The following is a 20,521-nucleotide window of genomic DNA, read 5'->3' as shown; positions in this document are numbered from 1 at the left end:
GTGCCCGTCACAGATTGTCCATAACAAACACCATGTTCAAACATAAGGGTGTCCACATGTGCACTTGGCACCAGGACACCCTGGGCCGCAGTTCCATGATCGACTTTGTAGTTGTGTCATCGGATTTGCGGCCTCATGTTTTGGACACTCGGGTAAAGAGAGGGGCGGAGCTTTCTACCGATCACCACCTGGTGGTGAGTTGGCTGCGATGGTGCGGGAGGATGCCGGACAGACCTGGCAGGCCCAAACGCATTGTGAGGGTTTGCTGGGAACATCTGGCAGAGTCTCCTGTCAGAGAGAGTTTCAATTCCCACCTCCGGAAGAACTTTGAACATGTCACGAGGGAGGTGCTGGACATTGAGTCCGAATGGACCATGTTCCGCACCTTTATTGTCGAGGCGGCTGATTGGAGCTGTGGCCGCAAGGTAGTTGGTGCCTGTCGTGGCGGCAATCCTAGAACCCGTTGGTGGACACCGGCGGTGAGGGATGCCGTCAAGCTGAAGAAGGAGTCCTATCGGGTTCTTTTGGCTCATAGGACTCCTGAGGCAGCGGACAGGTACCGACAGGCCAAGCGGTGTGCGGCTTCAGCGGTCGCGGAGGCAAAAACTCGGACATGGGAGGAGTTCGGGGAAGCCATGGAAAACGACTTCCGGACGGCTTCGAAGCGATTCTGGACCACCATCCGCCGCCTCAGGAAGGGGAAGCAGTGCACTATCAACACCGTGTATGGTGAGGATGGTGTTCTGCTGACCTCGACTGCGGATGTTGTGGATCGGTGGAGGGAATACTTCGAAGACCTCCTCAATCCCACCAACACGTCTTCCTATGAGGAAGCAGTGCCTGGGGAATCTGTGGTGGGCTCTCCTATTTCTGGGGCTGAAGTTGCTGAGGTAGTTAAAAATCTCCTCGGTGGCAAGGCCCCGGGGGTGGATGAGATCCGCCCGGAGTTCCTTAAGGCTCTGGATGCTGTGGGGCTGTCTTGGTTGACAAGACTCTGCAGCATCGCGTGGACATCGGGGGCGGTACCTCTGGATTGGCAGACCGGGGTGGTGGTTCCTCTCTTTAAGAAGGGGAACCGGAGGGTGTGTTCTAACTATTGTGGGATCACACTCCTCAGCCTTCCCGGTAAGGTCTATTCAGGTGTGCTGGAGAGGAGGCTACGCCGGATAATCGAACCTCGGATTCAGGAGGAACAGTGTGGTTTTCGTCCTGGTCGTGGAACTGTGGACCAGCTCTATACTCTCGGCAGGGTCCTTGAGGGTGCATGGGAGTTTGCCTAACCAGTCTACATGTGTTTTGTGGACTTGGAGAAGGCATTCGACCGTTTCCCTCGGTAAGTCCTGTGGGGAGTGCTCAGAGAGTATGGGGTATCGGACTGTCTGATTGTGGCGGTCCGCTCCCTGTATGATCAGTGCCAGAGCTTGGTCCGCATTGCCGGCAGTAAGTCGGACACGTTTCCAGTGAGGGTTGGACTCCGCCAAGGCTGCCCTTTGTCACCGATTCTGTTCATAACTTTTATGGACAGAATTTCTAGGCGCAGTCAAGGCGTTGAGGGGATCCGGTTTGGTGGCTGCAGGATTAGGTCTCTGCTTTTTGCAGATGATGTGGTCCTGATGGCTTCATCTGGCCAGGATCTTCAGCTCTCACTGGATCGGTTCGCAGCTGAGTGTGAAGCGACTGGGATGAGAATCAGCACCTCTAAGTCGGAGTCCATGGTTCTCGCCTGGAAAAGGGTGGAGTGCCATCTCCGGGTTGGGGAGGAGATCTTGCCCCAAGTGGAGGAGTTCAAGTACCTCGGAGTCTTGTTCACGAGTGAGGGAAGAGTGGATCGTGAGATCGACAGGCGGATCGGTGCGGCGTCTTCAGTAATGCGGACGCTGTATCGGTCTGTTGTGGTGAAGAAGGAGCTGAGCCGCAAGGCAAAGCTCTCAATCTACCGGTCGATCTACGTTCCCATCCTCACCTATGGTCATGAGCTTTGGGTTATGACCGAAAGGACAAGATCACGGGTACAAGCGGCCGAAATTAGTTTCCTCCGCCGGGTGGCGGGTCTCTCCCTTAGAGATAGGGTGAGAAGCTCTGTCATCCGGGAGGAGCTCAAAGTAAAGCCACTGCTCCTCCACATCGAGGAGCCAGATGAGGTGGTTCGGGCATCTGGTCAGGATGCCACCCGAACGCCTCCCTAGGGAGGTGTTTAGGGCACGTCCGACCGGTAAGAGGCCACGGGGAAGACCCAGGACACGTTGGGAAGACTATGTCTCCCGGCTGGCCTGGGAACGCCTCGGGATCCCCCGGGAAGAGCTGGACCAAGTGGCTGGGGAGAGGGAAGTCTGGGCTTCCCTGCGTAGGCTGCTGCCCCCGCGACCCAACCTCGGATAAGCGGAGGAAGATGGATGGATGGATGGATGGAACTTTAAGAACAACCCTAGTTTTAAGATCCATTCCCTGAAACCACGGGTGAAAATTATCGTTATAAATTAATTTAAATTATGCGTGCAAGTAATTTACTGAGATTAATCACGATTAATCCGTTTAAAAAATGTAATAATTTGACAGCACTAGTTCAGAATTAACTTTCAGATTAACTCTATAGTTTTAACATCCATTCCCTAAAAACACAGGTGAAAATTATCGTTATGAATTCATCTAAATTATGCATGCAAGTAATTTTGCTGTGATTAATCACGATTAATCTGTTTTAAAAAATGCAACCATTTGACAGCACTAATTCAGAAATAACTTTTAAGATCAACTCTGGTTTCAAGATCCATTCCCTAAAAACACAGGTGAAAATTATTGTTATAAATTAATTTCAATTATGCATGCGAGTAATTTACTGAGGTTAATCGCGATTAATCTGTTTAAAAAATATAATCGTTTGACAGCACTAGTCCATAATTAACTTTAAAATCAACCCTGGTTTTAGGATCCATTTCCTAAAAATACAGGTGAAAATTATCGTTATAAATTAATTTAAATTATGCATGCAAGCAATTTACTGAGGTTAATCACGATTAATCTGTTTAAAAATGCAATCATTTGACAGCACTAATTCAGAATTAACTTTCATTTCAACCCTGGTTTTAAGATCTATTCCCTAAAAACACAAGTGAAAATTATCGTTATAAATTAATTTAAATTATGCATGCAAGTAATTTACTGACATTAATCGCGATTAATCTGTTTAAAAAATGCAATCATTTGACAGCACTAAATCAGAATTAACTTTAAGAATAACCCTATTTTTAAGATCCATTCCCTAAAACCACAGGTTAAAATTCTCAGTATAAATGCATGCAAGTAATTTACTAAGATTAATCACAATTAATCGGTTTTAAAAAATGTAATCGTTTGACAGCACTAATTCAAAATTAACTTAAAGATCAGCTGCAGTTTTAAGATCCATCCCCGAAAGAAAACAACATGGGTGGAATAAATCCAAGTAACACAATTTGGACATTAAATTAAGAATTTATTTAAACTTACAGCAGCAATAAAACTTCATTGACATCTTTAATCTCATGAGGACCACGGCAAAGAACACTTTGTATATGGAAACTTTTCTGTAGCGCTGCACGTCATTGGAGTGTGTGTGTGTGTCTGTGTGTGTGTGTGTGTGTGTGTGTGTGTGTGTGTGTGTGTGTGTGTCTGTGTGTGTGTGACTGTTCAAGTGTGTGTTGGCAGATTCTGGGGTGGTTCAGCAGGTAGATGATTCTGTACTTCGGCCTCAACTGCAACCTTCCCTGCTGAGAAACACAACACGCAAATTCACTCCAGCCCAACTTTGGAGCTTCCGGTCTGCTTCCTGGCCGTGGAAAGCGCACCTTTATCTTCCGCTTTCGGGGGCTGGAACTGTAGTTCTCCACGAGGCCCGGCTGGCGGCTGTCCATCAGCCGCCAGCCGCTCTTTCTGCCGCTGGGACATCTCCAAGACGGCCTGGAAGAGCAAACATCTTCACGTCTTGTCGCAGCTGGACAGATGTCAGGTGGGGGTTACCTGCTGGTACTCTCTCCTCTGGGCCTCCAGGGCTTTGCCTCGCTCCTTCAGCAGCTCCTGCTCCTGACGCAGAGTCTCCGCCCTCTTCTTTAGCTCCTCCTCTTTGTCTCGGAGCTCGGCCTCAAAGCGCTGGAGCTCCTCCTCCGTGTACAAGGGCTTGGCGTCCAGCGTCTGCAGAAGAGACGAGGGCAAGGTGACATTCACAAAGCCTGCAGGACTCCAGGTGGGTAAAACTCTTAGGGACCCCCAAAATGTGGTGAATGTGTCAGGGTTTCATAAAGTAAGTCATTTACAGTCGTGGTCAATGTTTACATAAACTTGTAAAGAACATAATGTCATGGCTGTCTTGAGTTTCAATAATTTCTACAACTTTTATTTTTTTGGGACAAGAGTGATTGGAGCAGATTTTTGTTTCATCTGACATCACATGGACAAAGATAAGACCTTCTGGAGGAAAGTTCTGCTGTCAGAAGAAACAAAAATTGAGCTGTTTGGCCACAATACCCAGCAATATGTTTGGAGGAGAAAAGGTGAGGCCTTTAATCCCAGGAACATCATTCCTACCGTCAAGCATGGTGGTGGTAGTATTATGTTCTGGGCCTGTTTTGCTGCAAATAGAACTGGTGCTTTAAATGAGACAATGAAAAAGGAGGATTACCTCCAAATTCTTCAGGAGGACCTAAAATCATCAGCCCGGAGGTTGGGTCTTGGGCGCAGTTGGGTGTTCCAACAGGACAATGACCCCAAACACACGTCAAAAGTGGGAAAGGAATGGCTAAATCAGGCTAGAATTAGGGTTTTAGAATGGCCTTCCCAAAGTCCTGACTTAAACTGTTTTTAACTTTTAACTTTTTTAACTGCTTTTTATCTAACAAAATTGTTCTTAGGGTAATTTTGTATTTCCTTTTTTAATGTGTATTTTACTTCTGTTTTAAATTTTATTTTTTAGTCTGTCCTTTGCCTTTATTTCTTTGTGGTGTACAGCCCTTTGTTTTTCAACTGTGGTTGTTTTTAAAGGGCTTTATAAATAAAGTTGGTATGGTATGGTATGGTACAATGCTGAAGAAACAAGTCCATGTTAGAGAACCAACAAATTTAGCTGAACTGCACCAATTTTGTCAAAAGGAGTGGTCAAAAATTCAACCAGAAGCTTGTGGATGGCTACCAAATGTGCCTTATTGCAGTGAAACTTGCCAAGGGACATGTAACCAAATATTAACATTGCTGTATGTATACTTTTGACCCAGCAGATTTGGTCACATTTTCAGTAGACCCATAATAAATTCATAAAAGAACCAAACTTAATGAATGTTTTTTGTGACCAACAAGTATGTGCTCCAATCACTCAATCACAAAAAATTAAGAGTTGTAGAAATTATTGGAACTCAAGACCGCCATGACATTATGTTCTTTACAAGTGTATGTCAACTTTTGACCACGACTGTATATTAATATTTTTTCACTTCGCACAATATTTTTGTAACCACATCCACGCCAACATGATTTTTATTACATACAAATTGTTGGCAGATTATGTCTAATATTAATGCATGGTACTCTATTATACCATGGCGGTACCTAGTGGTTTGTGGGTCAAATTACACCTCTAATAGGATTTAAACGTATTTCAAAGAGAAATGATTGGATTCCTTTGCTAAACATGGAAAAAGCTTTTTAAAATAACAGTTTTACAGCATAACCAAAAAATGGTCATCATGAAAGGGAGTCAATGGGGGACAAAAGGGTCCCAGGGAACTCCAATGTATACTCGATAGCTTCTGCTAAAAATAACTTGGCAATGTACATACACTGTACATTTTTAGATGAACCATATTTCATCCCGCTAACCTTTAAAATGAACATTCTGTTGCTTGATGTCATTTTTTAAAGGCAATAAAAAGACCCACAAAAGGTCCCGGGTCTCACCTCCCATTCTTTAGGGTTGTTGAACTCCTTCTTCTCTGTGGACTGAGGAACTCCTCCAGGCTGACCAGTCGGTCTTTGTTGGTGTCCCACCTTAAAGTGAAGAGGGACGTGAAGGCACCGCAAGGCGATGGGAAGAAAACAAAAAACAAAGGCGACTTACGTCTTCATGACGTCTTCCCTTCATCCTCAGCCTCTCCTCCTCCATCTCCATCATGTCGTCTTCCTCGTTCTTGGGGTCGTAGACCTTCTCCAGCTAAAACAGGGTCATGGACAACAAACTAAACTAGGCCCGGCTTCCAGCAGTCCAAGATAATAATAACAATAATGATGTAGCAAGTTTGAGGTCTTCTCGGTGCTCCGAGCCTCACAATCCTATCATATCTTTTACCATTAGATAACATCATAGATTAGGGCTGGGCGACAGGGCTGAAAACTGTATCACAATATTAACGTTTTTTATCGGTCGATATCGATAAATATTATTTTTTATAACTTATCGAAAAGAAGGACTAGGAGAAAAATATATGGAATATAAACAATTTTATTTCAAATGTAACCTTCCTCTGATTATAATCCCTCAACTATCAAGGCAGAAAAGAAATGTCAACACAAGCATGGAAAATATTCAATAAATGTAAATAACATTTTAAAATCACATTGAACACTGAACAATAACCTCTTAAAATGAAGGTGCAAAATTAAGGAATATGTAATAAAGTGTAACAAAATAGTGCAATGTGTGAAAATGTAAACAAAGAGAAGAACTATTTTCTGCAGGTTTAGTGCCAGGAAGTTACAGCTGTGCTCTAAAGGGTGAGCGCGGCTAAGGTGGTGTGGTATTACCGGTCTTGCTGGGGACGAGCGCCTTGCATCATTTACAGACCACATTGGTCTGACTGCGGTCCATTTTCAAAAAATCCCCAAAACTGCAAACCTGTCCAGGTGACTTTTCCTCTTTTATTTACAATTTCTTCATTTTTACTTTTCCTTCTCACTCCAAGCAAAGAATCAACCGCCAGACAACAAGATGGCACAACCAAACTAGACAGTCGATACTAGCCTGTCACTCCCACTGATCACTTCCTGCATTGCTCGGTTACCAGAAAGCGAGTGCCTTTGTTTATGCAACAAACCTTGCTTTTCGCAACTTCCGGTTTGTAGCCTGCATTGATGCAATGCCTCTGTCTGCCTTTTGCGTCACAGATTTTGGCTACTGTGTTTTCCCTAATAAAGAAGGGCTTCATACCTGCACATTGCCTGCCGTCTCTATAGCCTGGATACAGGCCAACATCACCAACAAAAAGAACTTAATATTTTCTCTTTTTTTTCGAGTACATTTTTTTCCCATAAAAAAACATTGACAACCAACTCGATCACGGGGATGGTCACACTCATATCCTGTTTACATGAAGAAATGCTCAGTCATGGTACTTAGCATATATATTAGGGGTGTGGGAAAAAATCTATTCGAATTTGAATTGCGATTCTCACGTTGTGCGATTCAGAATCGATTCTCATTTAAAAAAAAATCTATTTTTATTCATTTATTTTAAAAAAAATTTTTTATTTTTTATTTTTAAATTAATCAATCCAACAAAACAATACACAGCAATACCATAACAATGCAATCCAATTCCAAAAACCAAACCCAACCCAGCAACACTCAGAACTGCAATAAACAGAGCAATTGAGAGGCGACACAAACACGACACAGAACAAACCAAAAGTAGTGAAACAAAAATGAATATTATCAACAACAGTATCAATATTAGTAACAATTTCAACATAGCAGTGATTAAAAATCCCTCATTGACATTATCATTAGACATTTATAAAAAAATAAATAAAAAAAGAACAATAGTGTCACAGTGGCTTACACTTGCATCGCATCTCATAAGCTTGACAACACACTGTGTCCAATATTTTCACAAAGATAAAATAACTCATATTTTTGGCTCATTTAATAGTTAAAACAAATTTACATTATTGCAATCAGTTGATAAAACATTGTCCTTTACAATTATAAAAGCTTTTTACAAAAATCTACTACTCTGCTTGCATGTCAGCAGACTGGGGTAGATCCTGCTGAAATCCTATGTATTGAATGAATAGAGAATCGTTTTGAATCGGGGAAAAAATCGTTTTTGAATCGAGAATCGTGTTGAATTGAAAAAAAAAAAAAGATTTTGAATCAAATCGTGACCCCAAGAATCGATATTGAATCGAATTGTGGGACACCCAAAGATTCACAGCCTTAATATATATTGTGTGTGCGCCTTTTTTTTTTTTACAGACTTATGCATGTGTGTGCGCTGTATGTATATATGCTGTATGTGTATATGGATACTTATATATGTATACTAGGGTTGTACAGTATACCGGTACTACTATAGCATCGCGGTACTAATGAATCAAAAACGGTACTATACTCTGTTTGAAAAGTACCGGTTCTCCATATTATTATTTTTTTACAGGCATGACGGCTCGTCGTCACGTCATGACATTGCTGGTTTATGAGCAGAGGAGCATGTACGGCAGCGCACACAATCACGGAGTACTTACAAGCAGACACAGTGTGTAGACAGAAAAAGGAGAACGGACGCATTTTGGCCTAAAAACTAAACTAAAACTAAAGGTGAAGTTATAACACTGAAACGCCCTCAGGAAGATGTGCTTTAAGACATGGCTGGCGAGCTAGCGGCTAATGTCCATCCGCAATCAGTAGTGTTTTAGCTTCTTCTAAATCACTAATCCTTGTCTCCAAGGCGACAAATAAATTAAGTTTTATACAAGTATCATCCCTGCAGGACGACGAATAGCTAAACATGCTTCACTACACACCGTAGGAGGATACGATAGCTCACTGGCGTCACAATGTAAACAAATGCCATGGGTGGATCTACACCTGACATTCACTGTAATGATACGAAGTACAAGAGCGTATCTAGTTGATACTACTGTTATTACGTCAATATTTTTATCGTCACAAAATCTTTTTTCTTTTAAAATTCATATTATATTCATAAACTCAGGAAATTTGTCCCATGACACATGAGAACTTAAATTATGACCAATGTATTATCCTGTAACTACTTGGTATCGAATCGATACCCAAATTTGTGGTATCATCCAAAACTAATGTAAAGTATCCCAACAACAGAAGAATAAGTGATTATTACATTTTAACAGAAGTGTAGACAGAACATGTTAAAAAGGAAAATAACCAGATATTAACTGTAAATGAACAAGTAGGTTAATAATCCATTTTTACAGCTTGTCCTCTTTTAATTTAGAATGGGGAATAACAATATGTTACTGCATATGTCAGCAGACAAATTAGGAGCCTTTGTTTGCTTACTTACTACTAAAAGACAAGTTGTCTAGTATGTTCACTATTTTATTTAAGGACAACATTGTTCTTCGATTGCAATAAGAAACATATGTTTAATGTACAGTACGTTTTTCTGTTTAAATAAAGCCAATAATGCAATTTTTTGTGGTCCCCTTTATTTAGAAAAGTATCGAAATACATTTTTGGTACCGGTCCTGGCACAAAAATATTGGTCTCGAGACAACCCTAATGTATACCTATATATGTGTATATGTATACGTATATATGTATACGATTACATGTCTATTGCGATATATATTGATATCGTTTTATCGCCCAGCCCTACCATGGATTATTCTGCCTGTGGATTCTGGGTAAAATCCAACCAATCCGATTCGACTATAAACATCCCTAGTCAAACAATGTCCTAGCGCAAACGCTGCAGAGTGACGCCTCTCACCTCTTTGGTGAAAAGAGCCTCCAGCTCCTGCTCGTCCAAAACGCCGTCTTCGTTGGTGTCTGACGAGGTCAGAGGGCAAACCAGGTCACACGGTGCGCAGTACAGGAGACAGGAGGTCTCACTCACCGTGAAGCTTGAAGAACGTCTTTGGGTTGAACTCTTTGGGGTCCAGTCCGTCCGTCTCCTCCCAGACTTCTCTCAGCTGAGCGACGCTGCCCTGATGACAGGAAGCAAAGACACACACGTGACCATCCACTTCCTGAAAAAAAAACGAGCGGCTCATTTTGCCACCCACGGGAGCGTTGACTTTGGGGTGCTGGCGGTGTTTCTCCTTTAGCTCCTGCATTCGCTTCTCCTCCGTCTCCCTCTTCTCCTGGTCCAGACTCTTGAGGTACTCGCGCCTCTCGTGCTCCTTCAGCATCTCGTAACGCTTGAATTCTTCGTGTCTCTCGGCGTCGTAGTTCTCCAGGTCTTTGGTGGCCTAGGGACGCGGGCCGAGTAGATCAGTAAAGCGGACCGCAAACATGGCCGGCGGGTCTTACCGTGGAGATGAGCAGCTCCAGGTCTTTGGCCTCGAACGTGTTCTGATTGTGTGGGTCCAGATGTTCGAACTGTTTGAGCAAGGAGGCGTGGTCCATCTGCACGCCTGCAACACACAAACGTTACATTCAGGACCGTCACAATCCCGGATTGAGGTGGACTCACTTTGTGTGTTGGTGCTGTCCAGTTTGGCTTTGAGCAGCATTCTCAGACGAGACACTTCCTGCCGCTTCAGCTCATCCAGACGAGTCCTGACGTTGTGACTGACCAGATCCAGTTCTTTACTCAGCCGACCGTTCTACCAGGAGGTGACGGCACCTTCAGAGATTGTTTGCGTGCGATGTCAAAACGGACGAGTTACCTTAATGTCCTCCGTGTTGGCCGTCTGCAGCTTCTCTCTAAAGTGAGGGTCCGTCTCCAAAACCTCGATGACTTCTCGGAGGTACCGGTCGTAGTACAGACCCGTGTCCTAAAGAGTCAGGGTTAAAGTGACGTTCAAACGTGTCAGGCCACAAACGAGCCAAAGATGGCGGGGATTCGAACCATGCTCTCCTCTTGACCGTCGTCTTTGGTGTCCTGGTGCACCTCATTGCGGTCGATGGGCACCGACCACACGCCCGCAGAGACGAGGAGAAGCAGCAGCCCGGAGCTTTGCAACGTCAGGTAGAAAACAGTACGTAAAACTGTATGTGCAACAACATACTTAACACTGTTGGCGCTACAAATTTTGAAGTCATCAAGTCAAGTCATAAAAATGGGGTCCCACAGTAAATTTTTGGGGTCCCACTTTTTTGTAACCATACATTTTTCTATATTTATATTTAATAAGCTGTAGGTGTATTTATTTCAGTATAAAAGTGTAAAAAGTTGTTTGCTTCGGTCATGAAATGATGATAATGGTGTGCCAGGGCATACATACATTTATTTAACACTTAAAACTCTAGAGTCTACATCAACCTCAGATCTATCCCTCAACTCTAAGTTTTTTTGTTTTTTTTAATGTTGTTTTTTTGTTTTTTTATTTTCTCCCCTTTTTGTCAAAGAAAACTATGTTTTTTTTATGGCAAACACAAAAAATATGCAAAATATTGCACAAGAATGTTTCAAAGTGGAATATTTGATGTGACGTAATCAGAGCCTTGGATAAATCAATAATTCATAAAAACATTGATTTTGATTCAATATTATGTTTTGAGCAATGACAGTTTTAAAGAAAAAAAACAGCTTTGTTTTATTAGTCGACATTGCAACTTTTTCTGAATTACATTTCACCTGTAAGCTTTTTTATTCCACTTTTGTTATGTTTTTGTTTATTTTAATGGTATTTTTAGAATGTGCCGTGGGCCTTTAAGACATTAGCTGCGGGCTGCAAATGGCCTCCGGGCCACACTTTTGACACCGCTGCTATAGATAATAAAAAATTTAATCTGATAAGTATATGGATAAAAAGCAGAGCCTGGCGACGCATGCGCGTTTATCTTCAGTAAACAATGACGGTGATGACGTCACTGTCAGCGATGCGGGAGACACTTGCTAACTTGTCAGCCACTTCTCCAAAAGACTCCTTTTGAACACTCTTCGTACATTAACACTTCAAAAGGCACATATTTGCCCCGTTTGTTGACCTGCAAAGTATGTTTTTGGGGTGGAGTAGTCTGGTCGGGTGCTGGTTAGCTTGAAGCTAACAGCTAGCCTGTCTCTATCCTGGAACAATGTCGCTTCAGCGTGAGATAAAAGTGAAGTTTCCATGGACTCACAAAGACTAAAACAAGTCATTTACTGGAGACATGGCATAGGATGAAGTTAAAAAGGTTGACTTTACACTCACCTTAGTGTTTACTAGTGATGGGTTGATAAGGCGTCATGAAGCGTTTCGACACATTGCAAAACTGCATTGATACTGTGTCGATACTGTGTCACTAAATACTGACATCTGCTGGACATTAAAAATCCCTACAGGCAACCTATGGACCGACTCAACTGACACTGATTTTATGACCTAGTATATACAATAATATAAACCAAGTCATTATATTTCATTTAGGATTATTTCATATCTTAATTTAAATACAGTCAATAAATAATTTGAACATCTATCGTGACTAGGATGGTAGAAGGTGGGGATTGAACCCAAGTAACCAGCAACCCTCCTCCAATTGCTGGCACGGCCACTCTACCAACTTCGCCACGCCGTCATTCCTGTAACTTTCTCTAGTAACAGCATTCCATGATTAATATCGATAAATTAACATTAATAATAAATGACAGAAAAATAAGCACACGTATGACTGAGGAGTCATAGTGTAACTTTGTGTGGTGTTTGAGTTGTCCGACTTTTTGTGTGGCCATAAACGCACCAGTGGCTTAGTGGTATGCGTGTTGTTGACAAACACCGTTAGGGCCGCTTGTTGTCACTGTCACTCAAAGTTGCATTTCAAAATTACACAGAATAAATGTGCTTATTTTGTTTAGAATTCAGATGGGTTTGATTTGGCGCGCGGCATATATTTGCTGTGCGGCGCACGGTGTGCGCAGAGGACGCTTGAGCAGTGCGCAATTGCGCAGGCGCGCACCTTAGAGGGAACATTGCTCACAGGGCACAGAGGAGGCGTCAGTGCGATACAGTTCGCGTATCGGTCACGTGACCAAAGCAGCTCATGATCGGTCACGTGACTTTCTAAAAGCGGTAAGCGCACCGACACAGGGTATCGCTCTATGAGCTTGACGCATGCGCCGATGCATCTGTGTTGCCGGACCCATCACTAGTGTTTACCATGAAGTCTTTCTTTTGAAAGCCCCTCGCGGTAAAGTTGTCCGAGTGCAAACTGAGGCAGTATTTGTCATTGATAAAACTTTCAGCGAATTAACATTTACGACCAATAAAAACGCAATAAACGGGGACGGACATTTTACCCGGCAAATATAAACAAAACAAAAAAAACACCGGCGGAAAGCGATAATCGATTAAATTTTTAAAAAACACGCAAACTGGGCGGTAAAAAAAAAATAAAATCTGCTTCCAAGGGACGCGCAGGCTTCCGGAATTGCGCGTCCTTTCTGATTTCAATGCGAAAGAAGACACAAAAAGTGTGTTAACGCCAACACTGCTTGAATTATACCGGGGGCTGCGACATTAGCTGTGTGCACATAGACGCATTTAATCAGATTAAAATCTGAACCTTGCAAAACCGAAGTAGATAAATAACCCAATAATAACTTCAAATCACTCCTTACAACACTCAAAAAGCAATGCAATAAATTAAGAAATAAGGCAAACAACCTAACTAAATCCTTCAAAAAAAATTACATTAATGACAAAATAGAGGAAAACACAAATAAGCCTAAAAACTAATCGGTACTCTACTACTAAAATAATTGACAGCTGCAGACCTACACTACCGTTCAAAAGTTTGGGGTCACCCAAACAATTTTGTGGAATAGCCTTCATTTCTAAGAACAAGAATAGACTGTCGAGTTTCAGATGAAAGTTCTCTTTTTCTGGCCATTTTGAGCGTTTAATTGACCCCACAAATGTGATGCTCCAGAAACTCAATCTGCTCAAAGGAAGGTCAGTTTTGTAGCTTCTGTAATGAGCTAAACTGTTTTCAGATGTGTGAACATGATTGCACAAGGCTTTTCTAATAATCAATTAGCCTTCTGAGCCAATGAGCAAACAAATTGTACCATTAGAACACTGGAGTGATAGTTGCTGGAAATGGGCCTCTATACACCTATGTAGATATTGCACCAAAAACCAGACATTTGCAGCTAGAATAGTCATTAGGGCTGAACGATTTATCGTTTTCAGATCGAAATTGCGATTTCAGAAGTCTCAATCTTGAGATCGTGAAGGCTTCGGTTTTAGACGAACGTTATTTAGCTCTCCTGGCTGACATGTCTGTTGTGTATATGCAGCCTGCTCGTGCTACTCTCATGCCTTGTCAAACTCACCAATCAGAAGTGGTAAACTACTTGTGAGCAGGGCATGCCGTCACGCTAACCAATCAGAGGCGGCCATTGACGAGGCTACCGCGTACACGCCCACTAACAACTTTGGTGAAGAAACAAACGTCCTGGAGGAAATGGCTGCTGCCGCCGGGTCAGAAGTGGAGGAGGATTTAGTTTTAATACAGAAGAAGAGCAGCACGTCTGTCATTTGGGACTACTTCGGTTTCGAAACTTCAGATGTGCATCAGAAACAGGTACTTTGTAAAACTTGTCGGGCCAAAGTCGCCACATCCCAAGGCAACACGACTAATTTATTCCGGCACTTGAAAAATCACCACCGGCAGTTACACGACGAATGTATGACCAAAAAGTCCGGTGAAAAGTCAACCCCGAGCGATTCAGCCCATTGTAGCAAACATACCACAATTACAGCGTCGTTTGCCAGTTTTTTTGCCATGTTCTATTGTTAACAGAATAGATGTGCAATATTTGGGTGCTGCTAAGCGGTAAATGAATGACCCACCTATTTTAATGTCTGACATATTTTTCAGAAGGGCAGAGGTTGGGTCATTTTGTTTTTGTAATAGTATTTTCTTTATTACCATTACTTTTCAATTTCACTTTAAAATATTGTTCAGGTTTCTTCCAGGGTTGAATAAAGTACTTGAATTGCTGCTATAGATGTTGATAGGCTAGCTCTCTTGAGCCATAAAAGACTGACCTACCTACTTGAGTATAAGACTGTTTACATAAGGTCAGGATCCTTTTTTTCCTTTATTGAAGTTGTTGAATTTTGTTTTTCTTATTATATATTAAGCATTGCTTTTTGTGTTGGAATTGTTTTGTATTTTATTTAACTTAAACTTTTTTATTTATCTTAACATAATTAAGGTTTTTGTACTGGTTTTAGTTCTTTAGTTTTAATAACTGCTGTTGGTCAAGAACTTTGGAGAATGTACATGCATGTTTCTTAATAAATACATGTTTGAAGCAATTCTTACCTTTTAGTATTCATCCTTGCATTACATAGCATTTAATGTTTTCATGGTATATCATTTTTTGTCATGTTTTAAATCTGTTACTGTTACTGAAGCTTGATTTGAAAAGAAATCGTGAGTCAAAATCGAAATCGCAATTTCTGTCAGAAAAATCGTGATCAGATTTTTTCCTGAAATCGTTCAGCCCTAATAGTCATTTACCACATTAGCAATGTATAGAGTGTATTTCTTTAAAGTTAAGACTAGTTTAAAGTTATCTTCATTGAAAACTACAGTGCTTTTCCTTCAAAAATAAGGACATTTCAATGTGACCCCAAACTTTTGAACGGTAGTGTAAATAATACTATAGGTATTGTGCGTCACTACTGCATCAGTCTGCCGCCAGCCACAAGAGGAGCAGCTGATTGCTTGCACCTATGCTGATTGGAGTAGCGGCAGTCAATCCAGAGGGTGCTTAACGTGGGCTGACACATGCTTTATCTAGAGATTGAAGCATTAAATAATAATTAAGAAATATTTTTAATAATATATGACTTATTTTTAACATTTTATGACTAAGACGGTCCCTTCCGGGTCCTGGGGAGCTCTAAAGGTAAAATAAAATATTTATATTGTATTGGTTGTGAAAATGAAAAGTATCAAAATGGCCCCCACATGTTTTAATTTTATTAGAGTGCGGCCCTCAGTGGAAAAAGTTAGGACACCCGTGACTTAAGACCGCTGGCATTTAGACACATGGTTAAAACGTGTCGGGGTTAGAGACCCCTACGCTAATAAAGCGGAGCACATTTAGCTGCTCCCGCCATGACACCGGACTCACCCTCAGGAATTTTAGTGGGATTTGAAAACAAAACCAAAACTGTCATTGCTCAAAAAAGAATACTGAATTCAAATCAATGTTATAAATGCTGCTGGGATAGTCGCTTGTCCCGGCCACCTCGAGAGGGACAAGCGGTAGGAAATGGATGGATGGGTTATAGATTATTGACCTAATAATGGTTTGAACATTTGTTGGGGGGAAAACATTGCATATTTAGTGTTTTTGCCATTAAAACAGGGTTTTCTTTGAAGAAACGGCATACAACATTTTATAAAAAGCATACAACATTTTTAAAAAATGGTTAACTTTGATGCTTTGTCTAGAGATTAAAGCATTAAATAATAATTAAAAAATGTTTTAAATAATATATTACTTATTTTTAACATTTTATGACTAAGACGGTCCCTTCTGGGTCCTGGGGAGTGTTCTAAAGGTAAAATAAAATATTTATATTGTATTGGTTGTAAAAATGAAAAGTATCAAAATGGCCCCCACATGTTTTAATTTTATTAGAGTGCGGCCCTCAGTGGAAAAAGTTTGGACACCCGTGACTTAAGACAGCTTGTAGAAGTAGTCAGCATTTTAAGGCTGAAACGACGCGTCGACGTAGTCGACGTCATCGACGTCATCGGTTACGTAAATACGTCGACGCCGTTTTTGTGCGTCGACGCGTCGCATAATGACGTCACACTACCGTCATGGCGAAGCGCAAAGCAGACGATGCGAGCGGTGCGAGCGAGGGGGGAAAAGCATGCCAAAAGTGGTCAAAAGTGTGGGAGTATTTCAATAAACGGCCTAATAATGTTGTTGTATGCACACTGTGTCGAGCGGAAATGGCCTATCATAGCAGCACAACGGCTATGAACGAACATTTGAAAAGAAAACCATCAACTAGTCAATCGTCCGCGCGAGCATACGTTGTCATCATTACACAAAAACATGAATGTGTCATTTGTATCTGCTAGGGGTGTAACGGTACGTGTTTTGTATTGAACCGTTTCGGTACGGGGCTTTCGGTTCGGTACGGGGGTGTACCGAACGAGTTTCTAAGCTAAAGCTAAAGTCTTAACAAGCTGCTTTGCTCCGTCTGCCTCTGTCTCAGCACGCAGCATTGTCCCACACAACCATCTGATTGGTACACACGAAGCATTATCAGCCAATCAGCAGTGCATATTCAGAGCGCATGTAGTCAGCGCTTCAGCGTGGAGTAGATAGGTGTTTAGCAGGTGAGCATCAGGCAGCGGACTCTCCCCAAATGATAATAAACACCTCCCAGACAACTACTAGTAACATCATTATGAGCCTGTTGACCTTCTAGAAACTTAAACTGCAGCTCAGCTCACTCGCAATCCTGGCTTGAGGTGAAGGCTAATTAGCTCTCAGTTCCAGCCACATCGACCCCTTCTGAGCGCCTATTTTCAGCTGCTGGGAATATTGTAAACAAGAAAAGAAGCAAAGCATGTAGACATGCTAACCTTTCTTCATTACAACTGTTAGTCACTCACTGGAATGAGTAGAATTGGTTATTGTGTACTGTGTTGGACTGGATGTTTATTTTGCACATTTTAAAAGCAATACTTAATGTTTACAGTGCTCCAGAATATTTAGATTGGCACTTTTTTGTATTGGATGTGTATCTTTATTTTTGCACATTTTAGCAAATAAGCAATACTTTCACTTTTGTTGAAATGTTTACACTGTTGTTACAGAATATTTCGTTTTGCACTTTTTTGTATTGGATGTTTATCTTTATTTTTGAACATTTTAAAGCAAAATAAGCAATACTTTTACTTTTGAAATGCTTATACTATTGCAGAATATTAAGATTTGCACTGGATGTTGACTTTTATATTTGCACATTAAAAAGCAAATAAGCTACTTTTAATTTTGTTAAATGTTAAAAGTTTTAAATGTTTACATTGTTACAGAATATTTAGTCATGTTGTTGTCAATGTTGAGTGGCCATACTTCTTTTTTTTTGTAAATAAAAGCCATGCCTTTTGAAAAAACGGGCCTACATTTATTTTTTCATCTTCATTTTGAATAAAAAAATAATCGGTAAAAGGAAAAATAATCTATAGATTAATCGAAAAATAATCTATAGATTAACCGAAAAAAATAATCTATAGATTAATCGATAGAAAAATAATCGTTAGCTGCAGCCTCACAGCATTTAGTCACGTGGTTAAAACGTGTCGGTGTTAGAGACCCCTGCGCTAATAAAGCGGAGCACATTTAACTGCTTCCGCCATGACACCGGACTCACCCTCAGTAGAGTTGTCCGATAATATTGGACTGCCGATATTATCGGCCGATAAATGCTTTAAAATGTAATATCGGAAACGATCGGTATCGGTTTCAAAATTATCGGTATGGGTTTCAAAAAGTAAAATGTATGACTTTTTAAAACGCCGCTATGTACGGACGTAGGGAGAAGTACAGAGCGCCAATAAACCTTAAAGGCACTGCCTTTACGTGCCGGCCCAGTCACATAATATCTATGGCTTTTCACATACACAAGTGAATGCAATGCATACTTGGTCAACAGCCATACAGGTCACACTGAGGGTGACCGTATAAACAACTTTAACACTGTTACAAATATGCACCACACTGTGAACCCACAGCAAACAAGAATGACAAACACTTTTCGGGAGAACATCCGCACCGTAACACAACATAAACACAACAGAACAAATACCCAGATACCCCCCACCTCAACCCCGCCCACCTCAAACTCCTCATGCTCTTTCAGGGAGAGCATGTCCCAAATTCCAAGCTGCTGTTTTGAGGCATGTTAAAAAAAATAATGCACTTTGTGACTTCAATAATAAATATGGCCGTGCCATGTTGGCATTTTTTCCATAACTTGAGTTGATTTATTTTGGAAAACCTTGTTACATTGTTTAATGCATCCAGCGGGGCATCACAACAAAATTAGGCATAATAATGTGTTAATTCCACGACTGTATATATCGTATCGGTTGATATCGGAATCTGTAATTAAGAGTTGGACAGAATATCGGATATCGGCAAAAAAGCCATTATCGGACATCTCTAACCCTCAGGAATTTTAGTGGGATTTGAAAACAAAACAAAAACTGTCATTGCTCAAAAAAGGATAATGAATACAAATCAATGTTATAAATGCAGCTGGGATAGTCACTTGTCCCACCACCTCGAGAGGGACAAGCGGTAGGAAATGGATTGATGGAGGGTTAACTTTAATGCTTTATCTAGAGATTAAAGCATTAAATAATAATTAAAAAATATTTATAATATATGACTTATTTTTTTTTACATTTTATGACTAAGACGGTCCCTTCTGGGTCCTGGGGAGCTCTAAAAGTCAAATAAAATATTTATATTGTATTGGTTGTGAAAATGAAAAGTATCAAAATAGGCCCCACATGTTTTAATTTTATTAGACCTAAATATTAAAGCTTCAGTGTGAGAACTGGTTAAAACATGCCTTTAAAACGGCAATCAGTGCTTTTGACTGATTTATTATCCTTGCAAGATTCCTAAGCTATTTAACAGCACACTTTCACTTTTGTTATGTATACCTAATGAAGTGTTTAGAGGATTTACGTGCTGGCTGGTGATCACATGCCGAATTTAAACACGGACCTTGTACTTAACTACGCAATTTACAGATGTTTTGTTTTGTTTGCTAACTGCTTTGGTTACGAAGTAAACAGAATGTTTGGCCTCTGAAGTCCTTCGCTAGCTAAAATAGCTAGCTAGCTGTCGCCAAGCCAAAAATATATATATAAGCAGCAACCCGATGCGTTAAATGCTTCGCTCCACATGCACCTAAACGATATGCTCACAGATATTAATTGACATCCGCTCTGATTAAAAATAACGGTTTAAATTGAGTCCTCTTACCGCAGGTGCATCTTTAACGTGTGGGCCGAGATCCAGGAAGTGCGAGCAGTGTTGGTGTTGGAGCTAATGACGTCACCCATATGGTGCCTTCAAAGACTCGTAAAAAATACGGTAATACAAATGAAGAACTTAGTGAAACGGGTCCGGCTTGTTCTAAAAGTGGAAGGTATATGTAGTCATGATTTTATTGTACTTTTAACATATAAACCGTAACAAATTGTTTTTTCTAATGTTGACATTTCGATAAATTTCCGTAGTTTCCATCCTATGAGTAGCACTTGAAGGCAGCGTTAACGTCAACAACAAAACATGGACGCTAAATGTTGGAGCTAATGACGTCACCTATATGGTGCCTTCAAAGACTCGTAAAAAATACGGTAATACAAAAGAATAACGTTCGTGGAACGGGTCCGGCGGGTTCTAAAAGTGGAAGGTAGGTATGTGTAGTCATGATTTTATTGTACTTTGTACATACAAACCGCAACAAATTGTTTTTTCCAACGTTGACATTGCGATAAATTTCCGTCATTTCCATCCTATGAGTAGCACTTGAAAGCAGCGTTAACGTCAACAACAAAACATGGACGCTAAATGTTTTCAAACGTTTTTAT

At 41.1% G+C, this 20,521-nt stretch overlaps 1 protein-coding gene across 1 annotated transcript; it reads right to left on the bottom strand.

Annotated features, from left to right (window-relative positions):
* Positions 1-3,459: 3,459 nt before the first annotated feature.
* nucb1 (nucleobindin 1) lies at positions 3,460-20,046 on the bottom strand. The gene is given in 15 exon segments (XM_062050256.1): positions 3,460-3,746; positions 3,825-3,936; positions 3,997-4,167; positions 5,923-5,966; positions 5,969-6,012; positions 6,083-6,102; positions 6,104-6,175; positions 9,714-9,772; positions 9,840-9,930; positions 10,009-10,194; positions 10,256-10,359; positions 10,419-10,551; positions 10,615-10,722; positions 10,797-10,902; positions 19,911-20,046. Coding segments are annotated over 15 exon segments (1,410 nt in total). The 5' UTR covers positions 19,991-20,046; the 3' UTR covers positions 3,460-3,666.
* Between the last annotated feature and the right edge of the window lie 475 nt (positions 20,047-20,521).

The sequence above is a fragment of the Entelurus aequoreus genome, linkage group LG06 (genome assembly GCF_033978785.1).
Source record: "Entelurus aequoreus isolate RoL-2023_Sb linkage group LG06, RoL_Eaeq_v1.1, whole genome shotgun sequence".
Classification (NCBI taxonomy): domain Eukaryota; kingdom Metazoa; phylum Chordata; class Actinopteri; order Syngnathiformes; family Syngnathidae; genus Entelurus; species Entelurus aequoreus.
The sequence above is the reverse complement of the archived record's forward strand: the minus strand, read 5'-3'. Positions and strand labels throughout refer to the sequence as shown.